The following is a 22,756-nucleotide window of genomic DNA, read 5'->3' on the forward strand; positions in this document are numbered from 1 at the left end:
ACAACAGTGTAAGATGTGTGGAGACCAGCTGTATGCTGGGAGAACAGTTCTATAGTCTGGAGCGAGCCGGTCGGTCATTGCCAGTTTATCCAAACTGATGTTTGAACAAAGGTCTGTATTGATCTCAATATTCAAGGCACTAATTCACATGCTTTAATCGGTTCTGACATGGTGTCCCTTTGTTTATAGTAAGAGATTGGGTTTCTGATAATGTTGTGGTAATTTCAGCATCGGTGGAGTTAAAGTGTGTCTTTAACAGTCAGCTTTTATTCACAGTCATTTCATTTGTTTTAATTAAGACATAGTGCCTCGCTCGTACGGCTGCTTGGGATAGCCTGAGGTTTTTCCTGCTCTGTAAAGAGAATGTGTAAAGACGACAGGCTGCACACTGACTGCTGCTATAAATTCACTCGCTCGCATTTATACCCTGCCAGCAGTATCATAGTTCACTTTTTCCATCTGTCACGTGCTCTGTGCTGACACACACAAGGGAGTGTGTGCACTCAGGAAAATGACTAAGCAGACTAACTTGGCGTGCTCTCTGTGTGTTTGTGTGCCGCAGTGTGGAAGGTGATGCTCCAGGAACTGAAGTGGGAGCTTCTGTGGACCCTAGTGGTGGCTACAGTTGTGTCCCAGTGACCCACAGCGGCGGGCTCGGCCCCGACCACCTGGACAGCCAGCTCTACGGGCACATCTTGCTGCCAGGCCACCCACGGCCCAGACGGCCCAAGCTTCAGCACTCTCAGTCCATCCTCCGCAAGCAAGCAGAAGAGGAGGCAATCAAGCGCTCCCGCTCGCTGTCAGAGAGCTATGAGCTCTCATCTGACCTACAGGACAAGCAGGTGAGACGGGAAAGGGCCACACTAACTTACATTTGTTAAAACTTAGAGTCATGAGTAGCTTGAACACAGAGGCATTATGAGCAGATGTGTAGTAGATCCGAGTTTTTCGTGGCACATCAAAGGAGAATTATTAGCCAAAACTGCAGTTCCTTGCCAAGGTTTTTCCATTTTTCACTTTCTGACTGATTTATTCTGAAAGTATAAAAACAAAACTTCTGTCAACATTAAAAAAAATTGCAACCTGTTGTATTGTATTCTTATAATGTTTTCATTAGTTTGCTGCCCACCATTATCTATTAGCTTTACACCCCATGATATCTGATGTGGTGCATCAAGTCCTTCTAGTTTGGAAGTCCAGTTAGTTTGTAATGTGTATTTAGGGCCGTGCAGACTGTTACAGGCTTTCAACACATAAAAAATTCATAGTCAGAGTCATTTCTTTTTCCAGCAGTAGTAGGCATGGATGGTTTGCTTGGTCTTCAGCCAAGTACTAAGGGTCCACATGACAGTGAATCCCTCCATTTTTTCCAGAGGACACCAATAACTTAATTAGCAGCAAAATTAGGCATCAACACAGTCAAAGGGTCCTGTTCAGTGACTTAAATAGGAGTAAGTTGAGTGTATATTGAGATTTGCTACCATCCTCAAGTACTCATTAGAGGAACTGAAGTTTTTGGCATTTTAAAGTCGACTTCATTGTTCCGCCTCAGAGGTTGTGGCTTGACCACAACATGGAGAGGACTACGGGTAGTGGAAACCATATAGCATATTATCTGTAAGCAAGCCCAAAGAAAAAGCAGGCAACTAGGCATTAAAGTGTATTGCTGAGTAGAATTTGAGACTCTTGTATAAGGACATGACAGGAAAATATGTGCATGGCCTTTAGAAGAACTACATAAAAGATCATCTAGTGACTTTGGTGACCCCAGTAGAGAGCATCATTCCCTCCTTAGCTCTGTTTGTGTGCCAACCAAACAGACTCACAGCATAGTTTGTTTATATAGAGTATCTAGAGTCTGTTTGCATTTATTTATTACTTCTATAGTTTCACATAGCTGAAGCCCACAGGAAAGCACTAAGAACTTAGAATGAACCAGAAAGACCAGAGTTACTAAGCACACTGTCAAATGTAGCTAAATGCTCTTCTGAGTTATTTATCACATGACACGTCAAACTGTCATTGTTTCAAAATAATAGTGTTTCAATAATAAATAGCATCTGTATGACATCTATATTAGTAATACATTATCGATAGGAAATGATATCAACGCTTAATCCTTTTGTCACTGCTTAACCTCTTGCATTGAAACTTCCTGTCATGTTCCATTTGTGGCAAGTATAAACCCACTCGCCTCCTTGGCCGTCCCATACAGAAGTGGTATAGATTTAGTGTCATTTTTTACCCCTATGAGTCCATAGGTGGAAACCAGGTCAATGTAAGCGGTACAGGAATGAGAGGGGGACAATGCAATTCAGCCCTGACATTATTTTAATTATAGGCATATAGTTTGAGACTTTTCAGTATAGTCATATACAGAATACAAGACGGGATACTGTTTCTCTCAAGCACTGCAATGATTCAGTAGGATTTGTTCTTTTCGGTTTCAGAGAAAAAAGCAGTTTCTGGTTATCTTACATTTATGTTAATGAACTAAAGTGGTCATACAGTTAGAAAATGTACTCTTTCTCATAAAACAAGCCACCTGTACCTATTGTGCTTACAGGCTGTGGCGTACAGACACACATTTTGTTGTGTTTTGGACAGAATGATTAGAATGCTTGCTAGTTTTTTCAGAGCTTTCAGCTGTTACTCCCAAGGCTTCATTCAGTGAACAAAGCTTGTTTAGTTATTGGTGTTAACATCTCTTAAAAATAATGTGGTCAAGTCTCTTTAATTGGACTGTGTGATCATAGATGAACCATCTTTATCATAACGATGTTTTTTGTGTGTCAGACAAATATCTTTTGCCAGAGAGCTCAGGAATGTAGCTTTCTGGGTTTTCTTATTTTTGTTTAGTTTTTTGTTTTTTGCTTCGGTTGTACCATTGTAGGATGCTTTTGCAAGTCTCAAGTCTCGTAAGAACACGTCTAAAGGGACTATTGAGGAAAGTGTTCCCATGTTTCCAATACGTTTTCATTTCTCTCAAATTTCCCTCCTTTCCCTACAGGTGGAGATGCTAGAGCGCAAATATGGTGGGCGTTTCATAACCCGGCATGCTGCCCGCACCATACAGACAGCTTTCCGCCAATACCAGATGAACAAAAACTTTGAGCGTCTTAGAAGCTCTATGTCTGAGAACCGTATGTCCAGACGGATCGTCCTATCCAATATGAGAATGCAGTTTTCCTTTGAAGGACCTGAAAAAGTCCATAGCTCCTACTTCGAGGGAAAGCAGGTCTCTCTAACAGATGATGGCACTAAAATTGGCGCACTAAGGCAGTCAGACCATGGCGGGGAGATGGGTGTGCAGGCCAAGACCCCCACCACACAGAGCGACTTCACAGATGCCATCACAGAACTAGAAGATGCCTTTTCAAGGCAGGTGAAATCTCTAGCCGAGTCCATAGATGATGCTCTGAACTGCCGCAGCCTACATGGTGAAGACAGTCAGTCAGAGCCAGGGAGAGGCCTCCAGGATATGGACAGAGAGGTAACCTGTCAGGTGAAACCCTCCCACAGCGCATCAGAACACCGTAAACTCGATGAGATGACGGCGTCTTACAGCGATGTCACCCTGTACATCGACGAAGAGGAGTTATCACCACCCCTCCCTCTTTCTCAGTCTGTAGACCGGCCCTCAAGCACAGAATCAGACTTGCGCCAGCGTTCGCTCAACTCCTCACAAGATTATTGGTCTCTTGCTCATAAGGATGAAAAAGGGGACACCGATACCAGCTGCCGCAGTACACCTTCCTTGGAATGCCAAGAGCAACGTCTACGGGTAGATCACCTACCCTTATTGACCATAGAGCCTCCCAGTGATAGCTCAGTGGAGCTGAGTGATCGTTCTGACCGCAGCTCTTTAAAGAGACAGAATGCCTACGAACGAAGCATCAGCAACCAGCAGAGTAGCCCTAAACAAGTCAGCCACAGCCTGCCACCTCGAGGGCCTTCCAGAGAAGAAGACACTTCCCGACATCGATCGCGACAGCTGGAGGCCCATCTGGCAATCAATGGTACAGCAAACCGGCAGAGCAAGTCAGAGTCGGATTTCTCAGATGGCGACAATGACAGCATCAACAGCACATCGAACTCCAACGATACCATCAATTGTAGTTCTGAATCCTCGTCCAGGGACAGCCTGCGTGAACAGACGCTCAGCAAGCAGACGTACCACAAAGAAACTCGCAACAGCTGGGACTCACCTGCATTCAGCAATGACATCATTCGCAAGAGGCATTACCGCATTGGCCTAAATCTCTTCAACAAGTACGTCCACACGATAGAACATCACTTAACACATGATACATTCACACACTTTGGCTTGTTCAAATTAGATGCAGTTCATTTCACATGACTTTTTTTGTTTGTTTTTTTGTCTTAGAAACTCGAAATGAACCTCACATTAAAATGCAATGAAGTTGTTTGGAACAAGAACTATCTCTGCCTGTTCTGCGTAAAGTGCAAACAAGCTTCAAACTCATTCTGCTCCAGTTCGTTTGAGCCCAGCTGATTCTGTTTAATCATTGCTGATTGTGGATTTGGTTTCTTTCTGAGCCTGCTATAAAATGCCTTTTAATCATTTGTGATCAACACCGTAGAGAGTTGTAACTCTCTCCTGGCTTCCCCACGTCCTGTCCCTCATACGACACACATTTGGCCGGGGTTAGGAGCGCAACGGGATAATCACAGATTTGGAATGTGTCCTCACCCACTCTCATTTTGCCTCTCTCTTTTTTGGTCTCTCTTTCTCTACTCTTTCCTGTGTCTCTAGGAAACCAGAAAAAGGCATTCAGTATCTGATAGAGCGAAACTTTGTTCCAGACACTCCGGTGGGTGTGGCCCACTTCCTGCTCCAGAGGAAAGGCTTGAGTAGGCAGATGATTGGCGAGTTCCTGGGTAATCGGCAGAAACAGTTCAACCGGGATGTCCTCGAGTGAGTCTGCAGCAGATCATGCCGGTGTACTCTTTTGGAATATTTGTATTTGAGGATGAATCATTTCAGGCTTTTGATTTAAGTTGCCAACTATGCCAGTGCACAGAATGTTAGTTTATTTGCCTCCTGGGAACATAAATATAAATCATCATTTAGTTGCACATAAGGTTGGCAGTTTGTAATTTACCCTCATTCACACTGTCTAAGGACTATATAATGACTCAAGTTACATGCAGGAAATAAGCAGAAATGGAATCCACTCAGAAAATTGCCATGATGCTCAGATAAACATACAGATCCTCTTTGTAGTTCCCAGGTTTTTTGATATGAGAGAGCAGTCGTATAGATTGTCTACTCTCCACTCCTTTGTATCATTCAAATAGTGCCTCGTGCTTTAGATTGCACAGACTTATCTTAGACCCACTTGAAATACACCAGCTCTGTCAGAGCCTATTGAGATTCATTGGAGGATAAGGCCAGAAAAGGTCCGCTGGTGTCAGTTTGACAGGCATAACTAAAGGGCTCCTTGAGAAAATGTCTATAAATCCAGACATGCAAGGTATCACTGCTCCGGAGTGCTGAGTCACAATCCTCTTCTCAGCAGAGGAAGAACTGAACATTTCCTTTACTTAAGTAAGTGTCAAGTGAGCAGAAAAACTCTTGCTCCCTTTCATGTCCTGCATATAATCTGAAAAATCAACAGCAGATCAGCTTACTCACTGACAACAGCCAAGTTTGTAGTCATCCTTAATCTTAAACTTCTGCAACTGTTCTTCACCTACGTGGCCAAAAAAAACCCCAACAACTTCTAAAATATTCTCAGTTGAACTGGCAGGTGCTTGTTACACTCCCAAACTTCCTGCTCACTGTGAACTCGTGTGTTTTTCACCAGCTGCGTAGTGGATGAAATGGACTTCTCAGCTATGGAGCTGGATGAAGCGCTCAGGAAATTCCAGGCACACATCAGAGTCCAAGGGGAAGCACAGAAGGTAGAGCGACTGATAGAGGCCTTCAGGTAAGGCATGCTTTTAAAAGTTGGGTGCAAAAACATGGCTTTAGTTCCCAAACCAATGTAGGTAGCTTAAATCTAAACAATTTCATGTGCCTTTCTGTAGAAAGGAGGTGTAAAATGATGTTTTTGCAAATAGGGTCATATATCAATTTAGACTAACTGATTATGTGACAGGATGGTCATTATGGGGTTCATTGCCGTGTCTAGTATTTACCACCAACATAGCGTGTATGATTAATGGATAGCACAAACCAGCTTTGCTCCATTTCAACAACACCATTATCCTCTAAAACAAAGGTGACACCAAAAAGTCTAAATGTAACGGTCGCGAGCAGAAAGCAATAGAGCGGTGCAAAGCCATTTCAAATCCAGACTTTTGTTCGACCAAGGCATTGTAGAAAAGGATTTAGAGAAAATTAGTTCAAAGAGTGAAGGAATACCTCCCTCAGGGCTGCTGATAGATGTTGTTTGTGCCTCATTTACTTTTCCAAAACTTCCAGCAGAAAAAGTGCCCTCGTGTGCATAGAGAATTCGCTTCGATCAGCAGTGAGCAAGGACATTTCGGCCTCAGTAAACAGCACAGTTACAGGGGAGATAGTGATGACTGCTCATCTGGTGCTCACCTGCAGCCATATCCAGATATGAGTACGAACTCCCTTTGTGGTGGTTCAGAAATCGCCCGTGTAATACCTGGAGCCTGTATTGACAGATGTTACTGTACTTGCACATTATTTCTTTGACTGCAGAACAGATAGCAGAGAGCTCAATATTAATATCAGGTGAAGCATTGATACCTATGCCCCGAACTAATCGCTTACAGGGAAGCTTACACCTTTACTTTGCCAGTAAGTTGTCTTACTGATGCCTTCTTATCAACTAGCTCCCATGTTCAAGCAAAGCATTGCATCCAGAATGCATCTAACATAAGTCAAAGTGAAACTGATGTAATATTAGTTGTGTTATTTCAGTAGCATTAAGGTCATTTTTAGAAACTGGCTCAGGTCTCAAGTCTTTGGGTAGTCTAAATGAGCTAATTAGTCTAGCGTGCTAATTTTAGCATATTGTCACCTACTGTACGTTAGTCAGTACTGATGCCTTTAATGTAATGCTTATATTTAGATGTAGACTACAGGGAGTGCAGAATTATTAGGCAAATGAGTATTTTGTCCACATCATCCTCTTCATGCATGTTGTCTTACTCCAAGCTGTATAGGCTCGAAAGCCTACTACCAATTAAGCATATTAGGTGATGTGCAACTCTGTAATGAGAAGGGGTGTGGTCTAATGACATCAACACCCTATATCAGGTGTGCATAATTATTAGGCAACTTCCTTTCCTTTGGCAAAATGGGTCAAAAGAAGGACTTGACAGGCTCAGAAAAGTCAAAAATAGTGAGATATCTTGCAGAGGGATGCAGCAGTCTCAAAATTGCAAAGCTTCTGAAGCGTGATCATCGAACAATCAAGCGTTTCATTCAAAATAGTCAACAGGGTCGCAAGAAGCGTGTGGAAAAACCAAGGTGCAAAATAACTGCCCATGAACTGAGAAAAGTCAAGCGTGCAGCTGCCAAGATGCCACTTGCCACCAGTTTGGCCATATTTCAGAGCTGCAACATCACTGGAGTGCCCAAAAGCACAAGGTGTGCAATACTCAGAGACATGGCCAAGGTAAGAAAGGCTGAAAGACGACCACCACTGAACAAGACACACAAGCTGAAACGTCAAGACTGGGCCAAGAAATATCTCAAGACTGATTTTTCTAAGGTTTTATGGACTGATGAAATGAGAGTGAGTCTTGATGGGCCAGATGGATGGGCCCGTGGCTGGATTGGTAAAGGGCAGAGAGCTCCAGTCCGACTCAGACGCCAGCAAGGTGGAGGTGGAGTACTGGTTTGGGCTGGTATCATCAAAGATGAGCTTGTGGGGCCTTTTCGGGTTGAGGATGGAGTCAAGCTCAACTCCCAGTCCTACTGCCAGTTTCTGGAAGACACCTTCTTCAAGCAGTGGTACAGGAAGAAGTCTGCATCCTTCAAGAAAAACATGATTTTCATGCAGGACAATGCTCCATCACACGCGTCCAAGTACTCCACAGCGTGGCTGGCAAGAAAGGGTATAAAAGAAGAAAAACTAATGACATGGCCTCCTTGTTCACCTGATCTGAACCCCATTGAGAACCTGTGGTCCATCATCAAATGTGAGATTTACAAGGAGGGAAAACAGTACACCTCTCTGAACAGTGTCTGGGAGGCTGTGGTTGCTGCTGCACGCAATGTTGATGGTGAACAGATCAAAACACTGACAGAATCCATGGATGGCAGGCTTTTGAGTGTCCTTGCAAAGAAAGGTGGCTATATTGGTCGCTGATTTGTTTTTGTTTTGTTTTTGAATGTCAGAAACGTATATTTGTGAATGTGGAGATGTTATATTGGTTTCACTGGTAAAAATAAATGATTGAAATGGGTATATATTTGTTTTTTGTTAAGTTGCCTAATAATTATGCACAGTAATAGTCACCTGCACACACAGATATCCCCCTAAAATAGCTAAAACTAAAAACAAACTAAAAACTACTTCCAAAAACATTCAGCTTTGATATTAATGAGTTTTTTGGGTTCATTGAGAACATGGTTGTTGTTCAATAATAAAATTATTCCTCAAAAATATAACTTGCCTAATAATTCTGCACTCCCTGTATGTAAAGACATCATAGTAAATTCTTATAATACATACAATAGCTCTGTTAATATATTAATTTATCTAGCTAAAGTTAGCAATGGCTATACTTTGATAGCACAGTTGTGCTAGTAAATAGTTTTGCTTTTGTCTGTTAGGGGTAAATATAGGTGGATTAATGACCCAAAAATATTAATTTACACACATATTGTTTTTATCAGAACAATGATTTTTGCATTCAGTTTCTACTCCTTACATATTCTTCCCAGCCAGCGTTACTGCATCTGCAACCCCGGTGTGGTGCGACAATTCAGGAACCCCGACACCATCTTCATCCTTGCCTTTGCAATCATCCTCCTCAACACTGACATGTACAGCCCCAACGTCAAGCCTGAGAGGAAGATGAAGCTGGAGGACTTTGTTAAGAACCTTAGAGGTACTTTGTTCTCCCTCACTGCACCACATCCGACTTTCTGTCACAAAACCAGTATTCCCCTGACACATCACTGTTTCTCTGAGGATAAATATTCATCTTAAAATTGAGTTTTGTGCATGCACATTGCCTTGATTAATGGCCATGTCAATAAGGTATTTATTTTTTTGGTCATGGCCAAGAAAGCTTTCCTGTCGAAGCAAAGTACTTTTTAGTTGTCCTCAACAGATTTTGAGGGTATTAGGAAATGGCTTTATGGCATGACTGAATAATTTTTCTGCCTATTGAAGTGTCTGTAATTAAAGTACAGTATTGAATGGAGGAGAAAATGCTTGTCCACAAAGAGCTTTGAAGGACGTTTCTGTATGTATTTTGAGATACATAAGCAATGCAGCAAGTAAGTATATTTAGAGGTTTGGCTTGCATAAATCTGCAATTTAATCATTAATCCCTCTTTTTTTCTCTATTTCTCTTTTCCTCTTATCCCCCGGCAGGAGTCGATGATGGGGAGGACATCCCCCGAGAGATGCTCGTAGGGATATACGAACGGATTCGCAAGCGGGAGCTCAAGACTAATGAAGACCACGTTTCCCAGGTTCAGAAAGTGGAAAAGCTAATCGTTGGAAAAAAGCCAGTAAGTTGGAGTTTGACCTTGGACAGCTACATGTGAAGTGTAACTCCTTTTCTTTTACAAAACCTCCACTCAAGAGCTGAATCCAAGCAGGAGCATTAACACTAAATTACCCAGTGTGCCTCTGAGCTGCTATAGTGTGCTGGTTAATTCATGGCCAACTTTCTTTACCGTGTGACTCTTCAGGGCTACTATACCATTGTGAATTACTGCAGTATGTTGTTTGCCCTGAGTACCAACCACAAGAAAAGTCTGAGCTAACAAGCTGTGTAAAAATGAGATAAACAGCCTCGCTCATAATGATCTTGAAGCCATTTATTTGAAAACTACTCCTTCTGTGAGTCGATACCTGAGAAATGATCCTTATGATGTCATGACCATTATGGGGGACGGAGTCGGAAAAGAGGAAAGTGAAGGATTCTTGCAGCGTGGTTCTGTCATCCGTAAAACTATTTTGGTTTTTAATTTGGTCTTAAACATTGCTTGAAACTTCTTATCATTCTTGTTGCATACATTTTTACATGTGTCCCTCAAGCTCTGAAATGTGTTTTGTTTGATTTCTTACTCCTTAGATTGGCTCTTTACATCATGGTCTTGGCTGTGTAAGTATTTCCTTTCAATTATTTTCATATTAGCACTGAGTGGGATTTTTCTGTTATTCCTCAAGGCTGTATGAGGCATAAAGTTTGAAGCAGCATGTTTGAAAGCTCTCTGCGAAGCACCAAGAGACAGAATAAGAAATTATACTGTATTGTATTGTGCAGGTACTATCTCTACCCCACCGGAGACTGGTCTGTTACTGCAGACTTTTTGAAGTGCCCGACCCCAACAAACCTCAAAAGTTGGGCCTGCACCAAAGGGAGATCTTCCTTTTCAATGACTTGCTAGTGGTACGGCAGATGTTACTTTCAGTAAAAAGAGAACAAACTCTGTTTTAGAGTGAAAGAGTCTTAAAAAGAGTGTGTGCTTTGCTTTTTTCACAGGTTACAAAAATCTTCCAGAAGAAAAAGAATTCTGTGACATACAGCTTTCGACAGTCCTTCTCTCTTTATGGCATGCAAGTCCTCCTCTTTGAGAATCAGTGTAAGTAGTATTTGCATGAAGCACTCACTGTGTTATAGATGTGTGTCCACTGAGAGTCCCCAGACCCCTTAGTTCTAGGAACTAATGTTAGGGAACCACAAGTTTCTTTAGCCCTGTTTTTGGTCTGATCTCATAATGCAAATTGATTAGCGGACATTTTAAGAAACTATTACTTTTAAACTGCATCTTTATTACAAATTATTATTACAAATGTTAAAGCTGACTTTCTCATTGTAGGCTGTTGTGTCACATTTCATTTCATTCGATTCGTTTTTATTTATATAGCACCAACAAAAGTCATGCTTGAAAATCCGGTTTGATGCCTTTCTATGCAAAAAATTCCTAGACAGTTCAGGACTTCCTCTGTAGCTCCATGACTTTTCAAAGCTAAGCGGGCACAAAAAATAACTGTTTGCAGTTGCAGGTTCTTATAAATGGCCAATGGACACTAGTGGGAAAATACAAGAATACAAATTAACAAAGTCAAAGATCCCAAATGTTCCATCAACAGAACCTCCTAAACAAGGACTGTTTGAAGGTTAAACTCTCGCACTTAAACTTAAGTCAGAACATGGTTCCTTTAACAGAAATCCCAATGGGAAAGTCTATTGGAAAGTTCCTTTTTGATGGATAACAGCCAACCTCAGAGCTTGCCATCATGGAAACTTTGAACTTTGAATTATATCTATAATCCAAAGTCACATACTCCACATACACATACTTTAATATCCTAAATCTGTTGTCTCTGATGGTAGTTCTGATATCCCGCAGCTGGTTTCAGATCCTATTATGTCCTACTGGTAACATCAGTCCTAACTCTAATAGACTTCAATAGTATAATAGTATAATGTCTAAAATGTAATTTTCATCATTCTTTAGACTATCCCAATGGCGTTCGCCTGACTTCAGCCATTCCTGGAGCTGATATCAAAGTCCTCATCAACTTCAATGCACCCAATCCTCAGGACCGCAAAAAGTTCACTGATGATTTGCGAGAATCTATTGCAGAAGTCCAAGAGATGGAGAAGTACCGGATAGAATGTGAGTAAATTGTTCCCATTTTTTATAGACGATATCAGCAGCTGTCTCGCATCAGTAGAAAATATGTGGAAGCCAGGAGTATATGGCACATTTGTATTTTCTCCTTTGCACAGCTGAGCTAGAAAAACAGAAGGGCGTGGTGAGGCCTAGCATGTCCCAGAGCTCCGGGTTAAAGAAGGATGCAGGAAACGGAAACCTGAGCCGAGCAAGCCTCGACGACAGCTATGCCATCGGTGAAGGTCTGAAGAGAAGCGCCCTCAGCAGCTCCCTACGCGATCTCTCAGATGCAGGTAAAGTCAGGGGTTGCCATAGTAACATGCTGTCTCATCCCTCATCTAGGCTGAGTAGATTGTGTACCTGTGCTAGATGCTGGCATGACACTCTTTACTCCTTCTGGATGTTAATCGATTTAGAAACTTGGAATACGGCATGGCGGCCATCCTGCCGGCACAGAGTGTCTGAGCCAGTGAAGCAAGGAGATAGAGATGGGTGTGTTTGCTAATGGGCCTACGTATAATTTACCAGAGGCTATCAACTAATAATCCTGCATCGCAAGGGGGAGGAGGCAGTGCTATGTAGGTCAGTGCGATCAATTTGAGAGTCTTAGCAGTAAGAGGAATTAATGTTACCATTCAGGCGGGGTGTAGACAGTCGGCTCTGCACAGGCACACTCAATGACCTCAAAGTGAGGAAGCAACCTCGAAGACTGAAGTGAGCTGTCGTTTTTTATCAGTGTGTCTTTTTGGTAAATGAGGGGACAGCCTTTAAAAGAATGATCAATATCTGGATTTCGGAAGTCTAGATGTTCTTGAGGAACTTTCTCTATCTTTAAAGGGGAGCTCTACACATCTACAAGTACCAGTTATGAGGAGAGCCACAGTTTTGTGGGTGCCATAGTTCCTTTGCGAATTTTAGACCATCAGCCTGAGTCAGTAACATTCATTGACATTCCTTAGTTAGTGACATTGAGTTTAAAACACTGAATATTGCTTATAATTGCATATTTTAGCCCCTGATTTCACCCAGTCTTTTTTAGAACTGTCCCTTGGGAGTCTTTCATCTTAATGGACATGAGCATCATTTTCTTGCAGTCAGATCAGTTGTTTTGCTGATGGGAAGGTTTCCTGCCAGCAGTGACTCAAGTTGACTGCACAGATTTATCTCTGACCTTGTTTCGGAGCAGTGTCTTGTTCCTTTCCCATTTCCTTTAGTTATTATTCGCCTCCCTCTGCCACGCTAGTCTGCCACCAGCTAGCCGTGTACCACTTTAGCGTGTTAGCATCCTGCCGTCGCAGACAAGAAATATGTGCAACTCCATATTTTAACCAGGCATGTCTTATCTGTCATGTTACATGTTCTGGGCAGGCAAGCGTGGGAGACGCAGCAGTGCAGGATCACTAGACAGCAATATGGAAGTAAGTTTGGATCAACTGATGCTGAGCTGTCCTCCGACTTTACGTTGCTCACTGTGATCACAAGTTTCTGTTTCATTGTTTCTTTGTAGTGTTTTTCATTCTTTTTTTGAGTGTCTGTGTTTTAGTCGTGAGCATATTGGCTGCTGTGCATGTTTTGAGTAGAACGGGAATGATGTTGCATCTAGCATGTTAACCCTTCACATACACAGCATGGCACGACTAATAAAGTCCTGACAGCTCCATTGATGATCGGCTCTTACGTTTGAGTTATCTTGGCTTTTGTAGTGGGAACAGTTTTTAGCCATTACCCGAATGTTGTCCTTTTTTTGATCACTCAGGATGATCCTGACAGTTCTACTGCATGCTGACACGGTTTGAAGTTTCTTTTACAGACCTCTGACATCAACAAGAAAGTCCTGTCCTTTCCCTTTTCACTGTTGTACTTATCCAACATAGAGGATGATATGTTCTACCTACTCAGAGTGGGACTGTTCTGAACTTCCTCCAGTTTGTGCTCCAGTCCAGTGTTCTGCATTACCTTTGTATTACAGGATAATATGGAAGTCTTTACCCTATTGTTTGTATTGATAACTTATGTTAGCAGATTCAGATGAGTAATTCAAAAATAAAAAAATGATACTGTAAATTATAAAGTAATGAGAACATGACCTGGTCTGTTTTATATATGGCTGACAGAGTTAACTTGATTTAATGATTTGAGACTAGCATACATTTTTAGTTTACTTCAATGCTAGCTTGAATCTAACTATTACTACACAAGTCCCATGAAGAGATACCGCAACTTACTATTTCTCCATTTCTGAAAAACTTCAGACTAGATTCAGAATCACTGGGACTGAAGCATGATCGCTACGTTACTATTTTTTTAAATGTATTTTATGTTGTAGAACAGAACACAGAAATATTAAAGGCTTTAAAACACATTTACTTTGAGTTTACTCCATCCCTTCTCCCCCAAGCTGTGCTGGGGGTTTCTTCCTGTTAAAAGGGAGTTTTTCCTTCCTATTGTCACCAAGGGCTTCCGCATAGGGGTCATCTGATTATTGGAGTTTTCTCTGTATTTTTGCAGTCTTTACCGTACATTATATCGTACTTTGAGGTGACTGTTGTTGTGATTTGACGCCGTATAAATAGATTGATTTAAATTCCTTCAGCACTATAAACCAACATCACAAGTCAATTAGTTCCAGCTCAAAGTGTTTAACTTTTAAAAACAGTTCACAACTACCCTTCCTTGTCATTTAAATAAAATGCACTACCTTCAAAGCACGCTGACACTATCGCAAATCATTCTGAATATTATGCAACTCTGTTAATTTAGCAGTATTCATGTATAAAAACACGTATAGATCATAATTAAAGGCTGAGTTTTTGGATTTTGAAGATCATCTATTATTAGTTCATTGTGCACTTTATGCATGGCTTTATTAATTTTGGTTAGCCTGTGTTGTATTTATCTTATGTTATATTTATTTGTGTTTTGTGCTATGAAAATGTAAAGAAAATGTACAAATTACTTCTTCACCAGGCTTGGGTTAAAGACAGTAAATCTAAAAGTATGAGCTGCATGCAAATGGAAAAAAACCTTATTCAGGTCTGCAGTGTCAGATTGTTGTCCACAGATCCATAAGTGATTTTACATGTATTTAGAGAGCTCAGAAACCAGAGGTAGGAGTGATGAAAACTCACAAAAGCATCTGCTGTCAGAGCTGAAGACGTACAAGCTGTGTGTCTACTCATGACAGCGCAGACACTGCAGGCTCTGACAGGCTCGGCAAGCTGAGCCTCCAGACCATTTAGGGAGAGTGGAGCGTGAGATGTTAGCATGGATAGACAAACAAAGGCAGTGAACTGGAAAAGGAAATGGAGATGCTTTTCCACAAGGCAGCACAAGCAATCATGGGAGATTTGAGATCAGCTGTAGCTGGTCATGTGGTCGGTGCCGCTGTGAAAAGAATTGAGCGAGGCTGTGCACGCTGCAGAGCATACGAAAGTGCAGGTGTGCGTTTGTCTGCTGTGGATCTCGTGATTGTCTGTGTGATCTGACAGCCTTCTCTCTTGCAGGGGTCCATCATTAGCAGTCCTCACATGCGGCGGAGAGCCCCGCCCAGCCGAGACTGCCCATCCCATCACAGCGCCCAGTCCCTGCCCAACTCTTCCTCGTTGCTCGGATCGTTGTTCGGCACCAGGCGTGTGAAGTCGCCCAGCCCCACCCCTCAGCCCCAGCTGCACCCTACTCTCATCTCCCACACCCCGCACCCAGCCAACCTGCACCACACAGCCCGCGTGGAGACGGAAGGACCGGTGCCCATGCACCCACACCACGCCCAGTTCTGCCACATGACCCAGAACCCACCCCCTTATCACCACCATCACCACTACCACCCGCCGGCCCACTTGCAGCACCCACCGCACCAGTACCACCCTCCCCCGTCTCACAGCCAGCAGCAGCCGTACCCGGCTCATCCTCACGGGCCCCATGGGCACGGGAGCCACCCACCGCACTCCTCCACCCACCCCACTCACGGCCCTCCCCACCACCACGGCGTGCAGCCACCATCCTCCCAGGGACCCAGCAGCACCAAGCCCAAGCACAGCGGCATCAGCACAGTGGTGTGAGGGGCAGGGCGTCCTCTCTGGACCCTGCAGCTGAACTTTTTCCTCCTGGGCTGACATGATGGTGGCACTGTGCATCGCCGGTCTGGGGCTACGAAGCCAGACGAGATCCCGTTGTGCCTCCTTCAGATTTTTTTCCTTTCTTTTAGAGCCGCTTCTGTCTTTTTTTTTTTCAGGACATAAGACATGTCTACACGCTTCAGGAGCAACAGACAAGAGCATGCACAAAGACCACTACTACTGTTTGTTTCTCAGTAAACTACCGGAACTCGCTTACTAGTATTTTACACAAGAAGTACATATTAATCTTCACACAGTAACTTTAAACGTTGTCAAGACGGTTTGGCTGAACAGACACGAAGACGACAGCTCAGCCTCAGCCGTGGCTGTGCAAGTATTTAATGTAGCAGTAGCTCACAGTGCACTGTGATATCTCTGTTAGCAGTGGTAAATGTGCCAATTATTAAAGCATTTACTAATTTAGTCACACAGATTGCTTTATGTATATTGTGCATAGTATTTTGTAAAATAATAATATCAAACGTTATTATTATAGTTATTACTACAGAACAAACAGCATCGATGAAAACTCTCAGTATTATACTTGCACATAGATGGCGTAGTTTCACTGTTAAGAAACCAATCAAAGCTTTTCTTAGTTAGGCAGTCGGACGCAAGAGTACTGCTGTGAATGGTTGCCTTTGAGCTAGAAGTTAGATTGTTGAGGGCTGCTGCACTCCAGCCCACCTACAGTCTCATCCACTGCACGTGTCTCCGGGCCGGAGCTCTCTCTCTCTCCTGCTCTGGAAAGCAAAGGAAGCCAGCGGCACTCGCTGCTTGCCTGCCCTCCTTTTATTTTTTTAACTATTTTTTTAGAATCCAATGAACAATACGAATATATAAAGGCTGTCCTGCAGCCTGGTGGGACTCTGCAAGTCTGTCCTGCAGGGGGAGGAGGAGGACGCTGGATGTTTTTCATGTGGAAACTGAGGGAGAAACTGTGCAGCAGGGAAACATGTCCCACTGTGGAAGCTCTCAGCTGGCTGAGCGTGCCCTCTCCCTCTTCGGTTTCCCCGTGTGTCTGCTGGAACGGCGAGCGTGCCGTAACTGACTGTTTTGTTTTGTTTTGAGGTTTTTTCCCTGGGATGGACACCACAGAGCAAAAATCAATAATTATCATTCTGTGATGGTGACAGCGCCCTTATGCTTGACTCATTACGGAGAGCGGTTTTATATCAATCATCTTTCTGACATATTATGGGATGGCTGGTTGTACCTCCCGGTCATCCCGTGCACAGTATCTGTGGTGTGTGTGTGGAGCAGAGGCAGGGGGGGCTGCTGTCCTGGAGCATATTTTCTGTTTCTGAAAGCGACAGATGCAGCGCTCATTCTACATAGCTGATATCAATGGCAGGAGTTAGTCTGTATCTGCTTAAAGACTGTGAGATGCATTTTTTAAACTAGTGCAATATGTATTTACTGTTTTTTGTTGTTGTTGTTGTTTGTTTTTGTCGAAGAACAAGTTCAATCTGTTGGTCGTTCTGTTAGTTTCGCCCTTTACTTTCTTCCTCTGGCGTCCTCTGGCATTTCTTTCTCAGTGTTTCAGTGAAGTGCAAGTATCCACATGGATTTGGAGGAACTGGACCTTTCACACTGATACAGAGTGTCACAGAAAAGAACTGCATGTAACGTTATATCTTGAGGCTATTTTCAAACTGTGTACTCCCAAACTATATCAGTGTTACAGTTGACAGTTGTTTAAAAAAAAAAAGAATGGTAGAATAGTTTTGACTTCTTCAAATACAGCTAACCGAAGTCAGTGATGTGTTCATGTCACTCCAGACGATAAGTAACCAAATCTGTATTTTAACCCGATCCACATGCAGTACAGTAGTTAAACTGGATCGTTAGTGTTCAACTGTAGTTAAAGCAGGACCTGATCAAAGCTGTAACGGGGAAGCTCTGTGTATTCTGTCATTTGAAAATCAGAGTGATAATCAATTATTTAAAAAGGAAACTTTTATCTTCACATTTTCTCTCTGTCTGTCAGCGGCGCACACGTTACCATTTTCAAGTGGTGTCCAGTAGATCAGTATTCTTAAATATATATGCCCTCAATTAAAGCCACGCTTTATTTATTATTCACCCCAACCGGTCGCAGCAGATGGCCGCCCCTCCCTGAGCCTGGTTCTGCCGGAGGTTTCTTCCTGTTAAAAGGGAGTTTTTCCTTCCCACTGTCGCCAAAGTGCTTGCTCATAGGGGGTCATATGATTGTTGGGTTTTTCTCTGTATCTATGAAGCGCCTTGAGGCGACTTTTGTTGTGATTTGGCGCTATATAAATAAAATTGAATTGAATTGAATTGAATTTATACTTGCTTCATAATGTTTGATTGATTAATACGCTTAAAAGTTCTCTTTGTATTCATTATAAGACAACTTTTGGGTTGCCAAGTTCTGGAAAGTGTCTTGTGGCCTAATGTTTACCCAGTTATACAGGAAATTACACATTTTTATGATATACTATAAATTACACGTTTTTAAGGTTTCTCTCTAACAGTCTAGTAGTTTACACATTCACCCAACAAGCCAAACATCCCCTCTTCAATCCAGAGAAGAGACACAGATCCCTTGGTGTTTGTGTAAGGACGGGCATCAAACATGAGGCGCTAACTGCTTTGGCAAAGAGCAGCCAAAAGTAGCTTTTTTTTCCCAGGAATCCATAGTCTGCAGCTGACTGATTATTATAAATGGTATTTGTTACACTGTTTTTTAGCTCTCTGCTTTTATTGCGGTAGCTTTGCATGCTTTTCACTGTTCAGAATAATCCATTACATACTCAGGTTAGCGCTGTCTGAAACAAGCAGTTACAGCTCTGTTCTCCTTCTTTTTAAGCCATTTAGTTTCTGATTGGCTGCACAATGTTATCAGTATATAGATTTTCAAATGTAGTTTTCAAAGCTTTTCCACAGGATTAAGGTACTCTGTTGAGTTTCCAAACATTAGTAGGTTTAATAAGCAATTTTATATGATTCCACTCTGGTTTGGAAAGCATATATAAACAAGTAAAACCTCCCACGTGTGCAAGCAGAATTTAGAGTTTGTGTACAAGTCCATAGGGCAGTTTCAAGTGATATTCGTTGATATACAAAGCAGGTTCCACACTTGGCACAGTTTCCCCTCCACATGTGCTAACTCTCACATAAAACAGTATAACCTGCCTCTTATTGAGGTGATACTCCAAGCAAATAAGATACAAAAACTATGAGAACTCCTTCAATATTTCCTGGAAATGTTCAGTGAGGATGTAGATTTGCCAAGACCTTACAACCTGGCAACCCAGAGCTTGTGCTTCTTAAAGTTTTATTACTGATTTTGTAAAGCATTTAATAATGTTTAAAAAAAAAACAATTAGATTCTTTATCTTTTTTCTTTTTTTTTAGAAAAAGTAAAATTTTATTTAAAGGTACGTATTTAAAATCCATGCCATTAGAATAAAAAACTTCTGAAATGAACTGAAGCCATCAAATAATGTGGGGGAAAAAACCAAATACTATGACTTCATCGACGTCATCTCTGTATGGGATTAACCCTGAAAAGCCTGAACCAAGAAATAACTGCCAGAAAATTCAAATGTTTTGAGTGTTTATTCAACCGTACTTTTCATTTTTTACAAAAAAGAAGTGAAATATCAATTTGCATATATGAGTTTTAATTTATTGCTACAACTGGCATTTTTATGCAATTTATTGCTTAAAATTTTATTGTGCAGTTTATTCAGGTTTTTCAGGAAAAAATAAATCACACTGATAATGTAAGGGTCTAAAAATCTCATGTATCAATTATGATATACTTGGCGTTACAGGGTTAAGTTAAAATAAGGCCCAGCCGTACTTTCATGCAATGCACATTTGTTCCACAAGATGGTGCTGAAATAAATGTAACTTTATAACTTGTAAATCAGGTAAATCATTGCGAAAACATTTCTATTTGCAATGGTAGCCTGCAAAAGGCAACACAATAAAAAACATAAAAAATGAAAAGAACGACACCTCCGTAAACATTTCAACACACCACTGCCTCCTGGTGGTGAAAGTTTTATTAACGCATGTGTACAATTTGCAATATGTCCTTACAAAAAGTACCTTTAAAATAGATTTTGTTGTGTCCGTGCACTGTAGGCTCCTGTATCTTTCACACCTTATAGTTGGCTGCAGTTTCTGTGCTACAGTGTCAGGAAAGTGCCAATATTGCGTTGTTAAAATCAGTTTAACATGAAATCTACTGGGAGCTGTATTTAAAACCCAACGCTGTACCCGACCAATCACAAAGTTTGTCTTCAGACCAGGATTCGAACACCAACAGGCTATTAGAGAGTAAAGGTACTGGCAGATACCAAAAAAAGAGCCCGAGTTACTTTTATTACCCTACAACCTTCCAGTTCCTTCAGAGCACTGATCTATTGTGAAACCTGTCCAGATTCCATGTGAGGTGCTTTGCTGCATGCCATTGATGCCTACTGTTTCTTTCTTCTACTCTCCTTTTTTGGTTTTGTTTGTTTTTGTTTTTTCAACCGTTGCTCTGTCAAGCGGCGTGCTTGACTAGAACTTAACCTTCCAGCATAGCTACGACTTCCCTGACTTGTGCTTGTTTACATCTAGACGAGTTTTGGCCTGCTAGTGTGTCTTTTTGTTTGTGCATCATTCTCCTCCGGCATGCATTTCACCCATATTTCCACTGTAGAGTATAAAGACCTGGCAGCGTACTGCTGAGTGTAAATATGGAATCTAATGTGACTTGAAGTAAAAGTAAAGAGGGCTGGACATGGAGGAAATATTTTAATGGCAAGCTGGTAATAAAGAATGAGTAACATATGTAAATAGTCTGTAAATTATTGTTATTAATTATTGTTATTATTACTATTCAGTGTCTACAGTTACATTGAAGGTGCATTCCTGCTCCCTTGTGATCTTTACATAATCAAACTGCTTCTCTCTGCCTCCGACAGGACTGAATTATCATAGGATCTAGAGATGAACAGCCAATTGTTACACGGTTAACACCGTTTCTGTCGTCTTTCCTGAGATGCTTCTGTTTTCTCACACTCACAGCCAGACTTCTGAAGTCAAAGGGAAGAGAGGAGTGCTCTTATTTTATTATGCATTCTGTTTCTAAGTAGAAAAATACCCATTGATGTAAAACTAGTACTGTGACAATGTTGAGAACGCAAAATAAAATGATATACAGTCAAATCGGAGCAGTTGTCTGCCTGTTTGCATCCTGCTTGGTATTTCTTGGTGTCAGATGAATGACTGGGAAGATCAAGGAGCTACACTTCTTTTAGGCTGAATTCAGATCCCTAAATGAGTGAATGCGTGAAAGCAGATGGAGAGGAGGAAGTAAATATGGCTGTGCTGTAGGCTCCTCTGTACCCTGACCTGAAGGCTGCATTCCTACTTTGCTGTACAGCTGTATTGTCCTTTTTTTGTAATGCAAAAGTGTCTGCATCCCAGAACTGAACTGGCATAGTCTTCCAGATCAGTCTCACCTGCAAGCATTTCCCAGGTCAGCTCAGTCTTGCAGTATTGCAGGTTACTGTTTTGACTGCAGGTCTTTCACTGCAGATCTGTGGTGTATACATTAGAACCAGAGTTAGGCAGATATGATCTAATAGCCTCAGCTGTGCAGATAGATGTGCCTTATGAGCTCTCTGTATATTTGCTTTACCACTCCCTTTAATGTCCATACTCATTCTGTAATGAAATATGATTTCTCACCTGTTACTGTGTCTTAAGCTGGTTTGAACAACCAACAAAGAGCAGACGCTGGCAGGCTTAGATGTTTATTGAAGTGCAGCAAGACGGATACTGGTAAGAGTGAGAGTTTTCAAGTGTCTTACTCAGAACTCAGGAGGTATACTTGGTTAGCTAGTTGCTGAGAGGGGATGGGTGGAGAGCTGGCAAGCAGGTGGAGAGGAGGTTAGTCCTTTGAGGGTGACTACGCTGGCATGCCAGAGCTGAGAAAAGTGGCTGATGGTGCTCACAGTCTTCAGGAGTGTGTCACTTGCAGGCAGCATGTTTCTCTTGTTCACAGAGAAAGAGCATTACACAGGCACAGGAGATTACAGACAACCACAGCAAGGACAATCACCACCACGAGACTTAATGCCAGTCCAACAACTCCACCTGAGACTGAGAGCAAAAGGTTACCAAAAAAAGAGGAAAATATAAGAAACTAAAGCCCGTCCAGACAAAACATGTCAAAGTGGCCACTTTGGACTCTATCAGGTGCCAACAATTGAAAATAAATACACCAGGCTTTTCTACTTCAAAGGGTTCTGTGCCGGGAATTGAGAAGGTTTTTCCTAACCTCAAACATGGTGTGGTGGCTGAGAATCTGGGAACTCTACAGGGAGTGCAGAATTATTAGGCAAGTTGTATTTTTGAGGAATAATTTTATTATTGAACAACAACCATGTTCTCAATGAACCCACAAAACTCATTAATATCAAAGCTGAATGTTTTTGGAAGTAGTTTTTAGTTTGTTTTTAGTTTTAGCTATTTTAGGGGGATATCTGTGTGTGCAGGTGACTATTACTGTGCATAATTATTAGGCAACTTAACAAAAAACAAATATATACCCATTTCAATGATTTATTTTTACCTATGAAACAAATATAACAGCTCCACATTCACAAATATACATTTCTGACATTCAAAAACAAAACAAAAACAAATCAGCGACCAATATAGCCACCTTTCTTTGCAAGGACACTCAAAAGCCTGCCATCCATGGATTCTGTCAGTGTTTTGATCTGTTCACCATCAACATTGCGTGCAGCAGCAACCACAGCCTCCCAGACACTGTTCAGAGAGGTGTACTGTTTTCCCTCCT

At 41.9% G+C, this 22,756-nt stretch overlaps 1 protein-coding gene across 10 annotated transcripts in view; it reads left to right on the top strand.

Annotated features, from left to right (window-relative positions):
• iqsec1b (IQ motif and Sec7 domain ArfGEF 1b) overlaps window positions 1–21,119 on the top strand; it is a 232,011-nt gene extending 210,892 nt beyond the window's left edge. For 9 of the 10 annotated variants that reach the window (XM_084927433.1, XM_084927434.1, XM_084927435.1 and 6 more), the window contains 13 exons: window positions 563–842; window positions 3,011–4,272; window positions 4,778–4,939; window positions 5,832–5,954; window positions 8,894–9,060; window positions 9,552–9,691; window positions 10,261–10,290; window positions 10,453–10,578; window positions 10,672–10,771; window positions 11,651–11,812; window positions 11,926–12,102; window positions 13,178–13,227; window positions 15,313–21,119. In XM_084927433.1, the coding sequence (XP_084783559.1) occupies window positions 563–842; window positions 3,011–4,272; window positions 4,778–4,939; window positions 5,832–5,954; window positions 8,894–9,060; window positions 9,552–9,691; window positions 10,261–10,290; window positions 10,453–10,578; window positions 10,672–10,771; window positions 11,651–11,812; window positions 11,926–12,102; window positions 13,178–13,227; window positions 15,313–15,867 (3,334 nt within the window). In that variant the 3' untranslated portion in view covers window positions 15,868–21,119. The remainder of the gene's footprint in view (window positions 1–562; window positions 843–3,010; window positions 4,273–4,777; window positions 4,940–5,831; window positions 5,955–8,893; window positions 9,061–9,551; window positions 9,692–10,260; window positions 10,291–10,452; window positions 10,579–10,671; window positions 10,772–11,650; window positions 11,813–11,925; window positions 12,103–13,177; window positions 13,228–15,312) is intronic. The other variant, XM_084927443.1, reaches the window with a different exon arrangement.
• The last annotated feature ends 1,637 nt before the right edge of the window (window positions 21,120–22,756 follow it).

This window comes from Perissodus microlepis, chromosome 5 (assembly GCF_051167445.1).
Source record: "Perissodus microlepis isolate ML-2025 ecotype Zambia chromosome 5, ASM5116744v1, whole genome shotgun sequence".
In the NCBI taxonomy this organism is placed as follows: domain Eukaryota; kingdom Metazoa; phylum Chordata; class Actinopteri; order Cichliformes; family Cichlidae; genus Perissodus; species Perissodus microlepis.